We start from the raw sequence: 11,419 nt of genomic DNA, 5'->3' as shown, positions 1-11,419 counted from the left end.
GCTCAAGCCATCCCCCTGCGTGTCTCCAAAAGTGATGGAATTACAGGTGTGAGCCACCATGCCCAGCCTATGCTGATTTTTTTTTTTTTAATCATGGAGAAACGTTTGATAGTCATGAAGTCAAATTCATCAATCTTTTCTCTTATGGCATTGGGCTTTGTATTATACTTCCCCAGTAAGAAGTTATTAAGCAAACAAATGAATAAAATCCTCAAGTTGTCATCTGGTACATTTAATTTCATTCGTCTGGAATTTATTATAGTGTAAAAAGCGAGGCAGGAACCAACGTTAATCATTTTCCTCCACAAGGCTAGCCATATATTCCAACACCATTTATTGGCTAATGCATCTTTTTCCTAAAGATTTGAAATGCCACCTTTATCACATATTAAATTCCTATATGTATTTGGATTTATGTCTGTGGTTTCTATTCTGTTCCATTTTTTTGTCTATTCATTTGCTAATATCACTGTTTTCATTTTAGATTATTAATGCATTTTAACATCAAATAGGCTATCTGGACATCTAAGAGGTCAACGTTATTTTTATCTTCATACTTCTGTTTGTTCTTGCTTGTTTATTTTTCCATATAAATGTTAGATCGATTGTCTTTTCTTGTTAAATTTAAATATTAGTTTAGGAATGATTTACATTTTTATTTATTTTATTTTTTCCTTTTCAGACAGAGTTTCACTCTTGTTGCCCAGGCTGGAGTGCAATGGCATGATCTCGGCTCACCACAATCTCCGCCTCCCGAGTTCAAGCAATTCTCCTATCTCAGCCTCCCAAATAGCTGGGATTACAGGTATGCGCCACCACGCTCGGCTAATTTTGTACTTTTAGTAGAGACAGAGTTTCTCCATGTTGGTCAGTTTGGTCTCCAACTTCCCACCTCAGGCAATCCACTTTTATTGTTAAATTTATATATTAGTTTAGGAATGATTTACATTTTTATGATTTTTTTTTTCCTTTTGAGACGGAGTTTCAGCCTTGTTGCCCAGACTGGAGTGCAATGGTGTGATCTCAGCTCACTGCAACCTGCACCTCCCGAGTTCAAGCAATTCTCCTGTCTCAGCCTCCCAAAGTGCTGGGATTACAGGTATGATCCACTGCGCCTGGCCACATTTTATGATCTGATTCATCTATTTAGTCAAGGTTTCTTTCATATACCTTAATATTATGTTAAGTTTTTAAATATTCTTTTTGTTGTTGCTTTTAGTTTTTTTAAATAGTCTTTGTATTTTTTTACTAAGTTCATTCCTAAGAACTTAACCTTTTTTTATTATTGTAAATGGAGTTTTAAAAAACTATATTCTCAGCCAGGCACAGTGGCTCACACCTGTAACCCCAACACTTTGGGAGGCCAGGGAAGGCAGATCATTTGAGCCCAGGAGTTTGAGACCAGCTTGGGCAACATGGTGAAACTTCATCACTGCACAAAATACAAAAAAAAAAAAAAAAAGTAGCTGGGGGTGGTGGCGCACACCTGTAGTCCCAGCTATCTGGGAGGCTGAGGTGGGAGGACAGGGTCTCACTTTGTCACCAGGCTGGAGTGCAGTGGCATGATCTCAGCTCACTATAGCCTCAACCTCCTTGAGATTCAAGGGATCCTCTTGCCTCACACCCCCAAGTAGCTGGGACTACCACTATGCCCAGCTAAATTTTTTTTTTTTGTATTTTTTTTGTAGAGATGGGGTTTTACCATGTTGCCCAGGCTGGCCTTGAACTCCTAGGCTCAAGACATCTGCCTGCCTTGGCCTCCCAAAATGCTGGGATTACAGGCATGAGCCACAGCTTTATAATGGAATTAATCCACTCATAAGCAAGGAGCTCTCGTGATCTAAATACCTCTCATTAGGCCCCACCTCCCAACACTGTTGCACTGGGAATTAAGTTTCCAAAACATAGGCCGGGCACACTGGCTCATGCCTGTAATCCCAGCACTTTGGGAGGCCAAGGCAGGGGGATCGCTTGAGGCCAGGAGTTTGAGACCAGCCTGGCCAACATGGTGAAACCCCACCTCTACTAAAAATACCAAAATTAGCTGTGTGTGGTGGCAGCTGCCTGTAATCCCAGCTTCTCGAGAGGCTGAGTCAGGAGAATCACTTGAACCTGGGAGACGGAGTTTGCAGTGAGCCAAGATCATGCCAGTGCACTTCAGCCTGGGCCACAGAGCGAGACTCTGCCAGAAAACAAAGAGGGAGGGAGGAAGAAAGGAAGGACAGAAGGAAGGAAGGAAGGACAGAAGGAAGGAAGGAAGGAAGGAAGGAAGGAAGGAAGGAAGGAAGGAAGGAAGGAAGGAAGGAGGGAAGGAGGGAGGGAAGGAAGGAAGGAGGGAGGGAGGGAGGGAAGGAAGGAAGGAAGGAAGGAAGGAAGGAAGGAAGGAAAGAAGGAGGGAAAAAAAAGAGTTTCCAGAACATGTTTTCTGGGGAGCACATTGAAACCACAGCACCCTCCCTGGCCCTGGCTTCTCCGGGACCCACCAGCTCTACCTTCTTCCTTCTTTCCCTCTGCCCTCCATGTGCTTCTACACTCACTCCACACTGAGACAGTTCTTGCTAAAGTCACTGCTGGCCTCACTAGGTCCAGTGCTTTCTGGCATCATCTTCCTAAACCTCTGGGCACACACTGCCAGCCCTGCCTCCTCCTCCCAACATCCCCTTCCCCACCTCTGTGACACCACATGCTCCTGACCTGCCACTGAGCTCCTACCGGCTCATCTTCATCCACCCACCCCTCTTACTCCATGTTGGATCCCCTCCCAGTGAGGTCCTAACCTCTTTCCTCCTCACTCTCCTACCGCCAGGGCCAGCTACTTCCTGCTCCAATCCCCAATCTCATCTCTGCTCTGATCTCGATCTGCAGGCAGATAACACAATTTCCAATCTGCAGCCAGAGCTCCACCAGCCCTGCTCAGTCAACATCTCCACTGGCATTTTCCACAGACACTTCACACTTCTCTCCTCACTGCCCTCCTGAGTCTCTCTCTCCCTGAGGATCAAAACCATGTCTACAGCTGTTCAAGCCAGAAACCTGGGATTCACCCCTCTCTGTTGACCTCGACCCCAACATCTTATCAATCACCAAACCGTGGTGCTTTAGTCCTGAGGTATTTCTGGACTTTGTTTTCCCATCTTCACTGCCTCCAGTTTTGTCCCTGCCACATTCATCTCTCACCTGGACAATCACAATTGTCTCCTGCTGAGATTTATTCCCTTTTATCCACTCTCCACACAGCAGCCAGAGTAAGCTTTCAGAAATGCTATTGGGACCAGGTACAGTGGCTCACACCTGCAATCTCAGCAGTTTGGAAGGGCAAGGTAGGAGGATCACTTGAGCTCAGAAGTTCAAGACCAGCCTGGGCAACATAACAAGACCTCCTCTCTCCTGAAAAAAATAATAATAAAAACTAGCTGGGTGAGGTGGTCCTGTAGTTCTAGCTACTGGGAGGCTGAGGCAGGAAGATCAATTGAGCCTAGAAGATGGAGGCTGCAGTGAGCTCTGATTATGCCATTGCACTCCAGCCTGGGCAACAGAATAAGACTTTGTCTCAAATAAAGAGAAAAGAAAAGAAGACAAAAGAAAAGATATTGCTTTGTTTTCTGATTTTAAAAGTATTAAGGCCAGGCACAGTGGCTCAAGCCTGTAATTTCAGCACTTTAAGAGTCCAAGGTGGGTGGATTGCTGAACCCAGGAGTTTGAGACCAGCCTGGGCAATGTGACAAAATCCTGTCTCTAGAAAAAAATACAAAAATTAGCCTAGGATGATGGCATGCACCTGTGGTCCAAGCTACTTGGGAGGCTGAGGTGGGAGGATCGCTTGAGCATGGGAGGTTGAGGCTGCAGTGGGCCATGATTGCACCACTGCTCTCCAGCTTGAACGACAGAGCAAGACCCTGTCTCAAAAAATAGTTTTAAAAGTTATTTTTATATTTTAATAGACAAATTATCCACAAGTTATGAAAATTTAAAAGTACAAAATGGACAAATTATCCACAAGTTATGAAAATTTAAAAGTACAAAGGGAGTACAGTTTTCCTGCCTCTGTTTTCCCCAGCTGGACAGATCCTCTCCTCACAGACAAACACTGTTACAAGTTTCTTGTTTTTCCCTTCTAGAAATAGTCCATGCATTTACAAACACATAAATTTGTTCATTTTTGGTTTTAGTTTTTACTCACATAATTGGTAACACATGCACTACCTGCACTATCCAATATGGTAGCCACCAGCCACAGGTTTCAGGAACACTTGCCCTGTGGCTGGTGTGACTGAGGTATTTATTGGAATGCTAAAACAAGAGATTGATGCTTCCAATGTTGCTTCATTTCACTTTAGGGTACATATTGAAGATATTTGTGCTCAGTTTTCTGAAATTTATTCTATGCAAGTCTCATGGCTACAGCCATTAAAACTAATTCAGTATTTACGTGGAAATGCTATGAATCATTGCTGGTTTTATGGAACTGTTGAAAGCAATGAAAGATAATGAATTTAATGATCTTTTCTTTACCAAAGCTCATTGTCAGGGTTGTGGAAGAGTTCTCCTAAGATTTACTGTACTTTTAACTAACTCCAAGATTTTCTTGAGACAGAAGCCATGATTACCAAATATACAATAATATTATTATTATTTGTTTTGGGGACAAGGTCTTGCTCTGTGGCCAAGGCTGAGAGTGGTGGCCTGAGCCTATAATCCCAACACTTTGGGAGGCTGAGGTGGGAGGGTCAGGTAGTGGCATGATCATAGCTCACTGCAACCTTGACTTCCCAGGCTCAAGTGATCGTCCCCCACCCAGCCTCCTGAGTAGCTAGGACCACAGACTTTTGCCACCACACTCAGCTAATTAAGCTTTTTTTTTTTTTTTTTTTTTTTTGTAAAGATAGCCTCTATGTTGCCCAGGCTGGTCTTGAACTCCGGGGTTCAGTGATCCACCCACCTTGGACTCCCAAAGTGCTAGGATTACAGGCATGAGTCACTACTCTCAACCCAAATATTCAATAATTAAAAATAAAAAAGTCAGTGTTTTCTCACCAATACCACACTACATATAAATGGGCTAAATTTGAATATCCAGGAAAGGAAACCTCATTTGTGACCTAGCCAGACAAATATAAGCATTTCAAATTAAATATTTTCATAATAGTGACAAATAATTACAATTTACATACTTTTGTCACAAGAATCAACATACAGAGGGTTTAATTATAATATACAGCATTATGTAAATTGGCAAAATTTCAAGAAAAATGTGAAGAATTCTTAGTTGATATTGATAAATTTAGAGTGGCTTTTGAATTTATGCAATATCATTTTTGAATTTATGTTAATGGTACCAAATTGACACAAGTTGGCAAATGTACTTAACTTGAATAGGTATAGTTTTGCAACTGATATGCTCCTACTTCAAAGTCAAATCACTTATTCTAAAAGAAATAAACTATTTTTGTCAATGTGGTTGCAAATATTAAAGGACAATGTTTTTTGGTACTCAGTTCAGTTATTGGAAAACTAAGCTTGGAACAACTGGATATGTGAGTCTACTTTTTTTAGCTGTGATGACCAGGAAGATCATTAACCATCACTAAATAGTGAAGTCCTGTTGTTGCTCCCCTGGATTGGGACATGTTACCTAGAGCTGAGCTCATGAATATGCCCTAAGTAGTCCTTTCACACGTCCACACCTATGAGTGCTCTGCAGTAGGACTGTCCACCTCTTTGGGGTGCACCTCACATACCTACACCCAAAGTGAATTTTGTGTGGCCATTTAAGTACAGCCAGACTGGCTCCTCCCTCACCAACTCCCACCACCCTGCTCCCAACCTACCTCCCCACCTCAACCGCCTCACCTCCCCTGCAACAGGCCTGATGCAACTTTTCCCCCAGCCCCCACCAAAGTCAGGATGAGTTTCCTGCTTTGCTCAGCTCAAGTCCTACCTTGTCCTGGAAGATTTCTCTCCTCACCCATCCTCAGGACGTCCCCCACCATGGGTCTGTGGGGGCCAAGGGAAAACTTCCCCTTCACCTTCTGAAGGTTTGCTGAAAAATCAGCTGATGAAAGGCAGATTAATAGAATGAATTGATTTATTTATATTTTAGAGACAAAGTCTTGCTCTGTCCAGAGAGGCTGAAGTACAGTTTCGTGATCATAGCTCACTGCACCTTTGAACTCCCGGGCTCAAGCAATCCTCCTGCCTCAGCTTTAACAGGAAATATTTATTAACATGCATGAGAGAGAACCACAGAGTGATTACCCCAACCCCTCAATGGGATACAGAAGCTTATCCACCATCTTGAGTTTATACAAATATAGAGGCTCAGATAGTGGCCAGACAGGTCATGGAAGGGAGGGAAGAGGAGGCCTGGTTGGCAAAGGGAGTCTTGTTAGGTAGATGACACCTCACAGGTAGCAGCCCTCAGAAAGAACAGAGGGTAAATGTTTCTTTCAAATCTGTAAAAGTGTCACCCTCTCAGTTAATCTTTCCTAGATCTAGACAAGGGAGAGCCTCAGAGAAAGCCTGGCTACATCAATGCAGATTTCCTCCACAGATGCAAATCTCTCCACAAAAAGACAGCTTTTTGGTTATTCTATTTCCAGCCATTCTGAACAGCCACCTTGAAATGTGTCAAAGAAGTATTTTTTGAGGTGAAATATTTTGGTTTCCTTCAAGTTCTTGGGCTGGGAAACATATTTGGGTGCATCTTTTCTCTCTAACCCCATCTAAAGCTTTCAGGGAACGCAGATCCCATCTGTTTCTGCTTAAGGGCGGCTGAGTAGCTCACAGCTGGGGAGTGAAATGCCCTAAGTAGTGGTGGGATTTCAGGCACCTGGAAGTGGTTAATGGAAGCCGAGTTTCTTTCTGGTGCCCCCAGAGCACACTGTAAAGGAAATTCTTAGCTCTAAGTGGAGAATCCTGGTTAGGGGTGCGTAAGTAGGGGACAAAAGCCTTGTGCTCGGCACTGGACATCAGTTGCTTTTCATGTTTCCTCATTTAATCCTCAAAACAACTCCTTAAGACAGAGTTTCTGGTCCCCATCTTACAGATAAACAGAAGTTCAGAGAGAGCCATGAAGTTACATATCCTCTACTTCAGGTGATCCGTGCGGCATGGGAACCGAGGCATGGTGTTGGTGGTTACTGATGCGCAAAGTCCCAGAGCTTCTTCATCCTTGCTCCAGCGTACCCAGGAGTCGAGCCGGTATTTGGACAGTTTTCCTTGAGTTTCCGCTCACCTTATGAATTCCATCATGCCGTTCTGCCACACCCGAAGGCTCCCCCACTCCCCGTGAGAATCTATCCCACGGAGAATGGGACACGAGGAATGGTCAGGAAAGGCAGATGCAGGATACACACTGAACATCTTTGCTGTCGATCAAGGTTGCAGGCGCCAGAGTCCTCCCTAAAGGAGAGACCTTCCTTCTCAGGGTGGCTCAGGGAGTGGGAGGTGGGATCAGCTGTAGGGACCTCATCGAGGTCTCATTTGTTTTGAGAATGTCTGTATTTAGGGGAAGAAATCACAGGATGGGTGTCTCAGGGACGCTGGGGAATGGTCCCCCGTAAAGGACCCAAGACAGGGCAGCCCTGCCTGGGCAGGAGTGGGGCACAGAAAGCCCTTGGGGGAGCAGAGCAGCGGAGAAGAGGCCCGGGCCGGCCAAGACTGCGGAATGCTCAGGCCCGAGCCAGAGGGAGGTGGGACCCAGGGCTGCGCGCCTGGGCGAGCCGCCTGCAGCCGCGGCCAGGAACAGGGTCAGGGTCAGGAGGGCTGGATCGAGGGGAAGGAGGGGGGTGGGATGGGGAGGGAGGGCGCGGGAGGGCATCCCGCCCCAGAGGCCGGTCCCACGGGGGAGGGGAGGAGCCGGAGTTGCTGGAGGGGGTCCAGGAGGTGGGGGTGGGAGGAGGTGGGGGCCGCCCCGCGAGAAGAAGAGCGGGAAGAGGCTGACAGCGAGGCCAAGATTTCAGCTGCGGGACGGTCAGGGGAGACCTCCAGGCGCAGGGAAGGACGTGAGGAGGGGAAGCGGGCTGGGGTGGCAGCCAGGCGGAGGGGCAGCTGCGCAGGCGGAATGAGGAACGCCTGTGCTCTAAGGCGACCACCCTGGCAGCTCTTCACTGAGGGGCCTCGGTTTCCACATCTGTCGCTTTCCGGTCCCAAGACCACCAGGATCGACGGGGCTCTCCGGGAGGGTCAGAGCCCCCGGTGGCCCCAGTCATGCATCAGGGGACGGATCAGAAGGGCTGGGAGAGGGGTCGTGGGGAAGGCCCCAGAAAAAAGAGGAAGGAGGGAAGATTTTGCCTGAAGCGGGAAAGCCAAGGGCTGGGCGGCGCGAGACCCCCATTCCTAGCGACTGGGGCGGGCTGGTGGCACGCGCGGCAGACCCCGCGCCGGGAGGGTTAGGCCTCCCGCGACTCTCACCCGTCCGGGCCCTCCCACGTGTTTAGGTCCTCCCAAAAGTATTCGGCCCCCGGCCCCTGCCCCTTCCCCCGGCTGGCCTGGACCTCGGGGACGCGGGGCGGGGGGGGTCCCCGTGGGAGCAGGGGGATTCCGGACGGGGAGGGAGTCACGGTCGGGGAGAAGGCTGAGCGGGGAAAGGAGAGAGGGGCTCCGGGGACGGCAGGGAGGAGAGTGGGTCGTGCCGGAGACCCAGGGAGAGACAGAATGGGCAAGTGGAGGGTGGGAGTGGGAACTGACTGATTCCTGGCGTGGGCAGGGAACTTTGCTAAAACTGCAGGCCCCAGGGAACAGTGCGGGCAGGGTGGGAGGGAGCGGAGAGGACCAGGCGGAACCTCAAGGTCAATTTGGAGAAAGGGCCATTTCCAGGCTCCTTCACCTCTGCCCAGTGTTCTACAGGCCTGGCCCCCCCCACCAGAGCAGGGCGCGGGAGGAGGCGGCTAGGGCTGGCTCAGAAAGCTGAGGGGCGCATACCCGCTTCGCAGGGCCAGGGTGACAAGGAAGCATGCGACGGCTGCTGATCCCGCTGGCCCTGTGGCTGGGCGCGGTGGGCGTGGGCGTCGCCGAGCTCACGGAAGCCCAGCGCCGGGGCCTGCAGGTGGCCTTGGAGGAATTTCACAAGCACCCGCCTGTGCAGTGGGCCTTCCAGGAGACCAGTGTGGAGAGCGCCGTGGACACGGTGAGTAGCGTGGCCCCGGCGGGAGCGGGGAGGGTCGCACCCCGGGAGACCAGGGCGTTCCCAGGAAGCGGGACAGAAGTGCTTGGGCTCTGAGCCCCAGCCCTTTGGAGAAAAGGCCCCTGTCCAGACTGCTGGGATGTGACTGTGTGAGGGAGGTGCGGATCACACCAGGGCTTGCTCTGCACCCTCAGCTGGCTACCGGCCATCCTCTGCCTGCCTGTCTGTCCGCAGCCCTTCCCAGCTGGAATATTTGTGAGGCTGGAATTTAAGCTCCAGCAGACAAACTGCCGGAAGAGCGACTGGAAGAAATCCGGGTGCAAAGTCAGGCCCAATGGGGTGAGTGAAGGGGTGTGAGAGCAATGGGCGCATGCTGGGTGTGAGTGCATGAACTTGGGGTTTGGGGTGTGGGACACATGCCTGGGTGTGCATGCGTGGAATTGGGAGGCCCATTAAGAAGCCCTGAGGTTAGAGACCCCACTGTGAAGAGCCTCCTTAGAGGTGGAGTGGCTCAGCCTCAGCCCAAGGTTGTGAGAGTGGCTGGTGGGAGCTGGGGCCTGGCAGACAGGAAGATGGTTTGGTTACCCTGGACTTATCTTCATCAGAGCAGGGCTCACCTCTGTCTGAGTTCCTCTCTCAAGCATCAGGGCCTGGGTGGAAGGAGCCAGCTGTGTGGGTGTGTCTGGTGCCCTCCTAGCCTAGCAGGACTCCAGTCATCAGTCACGGTGGGGGCAAACCCTCCACTGTGGGGGTGATGCCTGGGCTGGGAGTGCAGTGACTGTGTTCTAGTTCCTGCTCTGTGAGCACGGCCTGGGCTCTGTATTACAGGTTCTGTAAAGGCCCCATTTCCCTCTGTCAGCTCAAGGAGGGCACTGGACTATAGCAATGATTCACCAACCTCAAATCAAATCTTACAAGAAAATCTAATAAATAGAATAGGTGACAGTTGAGCCACTCTGGAGGCGCTGGGTGGGAAGAACCCATCAGAGAGGTTTCTTGCCTTCACACGAGCATAAGCAGACAAATCCATGCATATATCACACACCCATCCACCCACACTCCTGCATACAAACCATATACATGTGTGTTCATGCATGTGCCACACAACCCATCTGGGAAGGACTCCTGCCTGCACACACACGAAAGCTCCATAGTTTGAAAACTGCATGGGTCTGACTTCCGACATTCTAGGGTGGCTGTGCCTGAAACCTGCTGGCCTGCATGACCTCTTGCTCCTGGGCTCGAGGGCCTAGCTGGGGATCTCGTCCCATGATGGGCAGCCCCAGCTCCCACCCTCATGGTGCCCAGGCCTCCCTCACCCCTTTCCACTGCTCACCCCATGCTCTCCACTCCCCCACAGAGGAAACGGAAATGCCTGGCCTGCATCAAACTGGGCTCTGAGGACAAAGTTCTGGGCCGGATGGTCCACTGCCCCATAGAGACCCAGGTTCTGTGGGTAAGAAGGGGCAAAGGTGCAGAGGTGGGGACAGGGCTGGGAAGATGGATGGAAGCTGAGCCTATGGGCCGGTCCCGAGGCAGAAGCTTGGCCAAGGGGGAGGGAGGGCAGTGGGGGCTAGAAGGCGCTGTGCCTAGTTTGGACATTCTCCAGGGGATGTGGAGGTGGGCCTGGCCCAGGATGCTGGCAGCCCTCCACTGGCACTGCCTGCCCCACTCTCCCGGGCACTGCCCGCCCCTCCTACACTGCCTGAACAGTTTTGGGTGCTGGCAGGAGCCTGAGCACCAGGAGACCCAGTGCATCAGGGTGCAGCGGGCTGGTGAGGACCCCCACAGCTTCTACTTCCCTGGACAGTTCGCCTTCTCCAAGGCCCTGCCCCGCAGCTGAGCCAGCACTGGTAGGCACCAGGGGGCAGAGAGCACCGTCTGGATGGGGCCAGCCCTGGGAATGCTGAGGGGCTGGGCTGGGCTTTGGGAGCCTGGGAGGGGACAGGTCAGGAGCCTGGGAGGAAAGCTGGGGCTGGGGCTGAAGCAACCTCCCCCACCCCCAAACCTGTTTCCCTTTTGTCTAGAGCTGCGTGGCGCCTCCAGGACCGCTGCCGGTGGTAACCAGTGGAAGACCCCAGCCTCCAGGGAGAGGACCCCGTTCTATCCTCGGCCATGATAATAAAGCTGCTCTCCCAGCTGCCTCTCAGCTCCTTGTGTTGCACACCTTCCTCCTCAGTGTAGCTCAGAGGTGGCCAGACAAGGCAGGGGGACAGGACCCTTCCTCTGGGCAGGGTGAGCAAAGCCTCCTATGCTCCAGAGCCAGAGGTGCCCCCATGAAATGCCAGGCAGGGA

General features: G+C 50.5%; 1 protein-coding gene across 2 annotated transcripts; it reads left to right on the top strand.

The window, feature by feature from the left end:
* The first annotated feature begins 7,901 nt into the window (after positions 1 to 7,901).
* Positions 7,902 to 11,262, top strand: RARRES2 (retinoic acid receptor responder 2). Of its 2 annotated transcripts, none has more exons than XM_063642340.1 (6): positions 7,902 to 8,003; positions 8,934 to 9,127; positions 9,359 to 9,463; positions 10,485 to 10,580; positions 10,854 to 10,977; positions 11,152 to 11,262. In XM_063642340.1, exons 2-5 carry the CDS (start codon positions 8,954 to 8,956, stop codon positions 10,965 to 10,967), a joined length of 489 nt encoding a protein of 162 aa, XP_063498410.1. In that variant the 5' UTR covers positions 7,902 to 8,003; positions 8,934 to 8,953; the 3' UTR covers positions 10,968 to 10,977; positions 11,152 to 11,262. The 2 variants fall into 2 exon arrangements, with proteins under 2 accessions (XP_063498410.1, XP_063498411.1); XM_063642341.1 differs by lacking the exon at positions 7,902 to 8,003 and adding an exon at positions 8,641 to 8,659.
* Positions 11,263 to 11,419: the final 157 nt, after the last annotated feature.

This window comes from Symphalangus syndactylus, chromosome 6 (assembly GCF_028878055.3).
Source record: "Symphalangus syndactylus isolate Jambi chromosome 6, NHGRI_mSymSyn1-v2.1_pri, whole genome shotgun sequence".
Classification (NCBI taxonomy): domain Eukaryota; kingdom Metazoa; phylum Chordata; class Mammalia; order Primates; family Hylobatidae; genus Symphalangus; species Symphalangus syndactylus.
Note: the sequence above shows the minus strand (reverse complement) of the source record. Positions and strands in the feature narration are given on the sequence as shown.

Coding starts and splice junctions, on each gene's coding strand:
- RARRES2 (XM_063642340.1), top strand. CDS start 8,954: ATGCGACGGCTGCTGATCCCGCTGGCCCTGTGGCTGGGCGCGGTGGGC. Junction 9,128..9,358: donor TGGAGAGCGCCGTGGACACG/GTGAGTAGCGTG, acceptor GTCTGTCCGCAG/CCCTTCCCAGCTGGAATATT. Junction 9,464..10,484: donor GCAAAGTCAGGCCCAATGGG/GTGAGTGAAGGG, acceptor ACTCCCCCACAG/AGGAAACGGAAATGCCTGGC.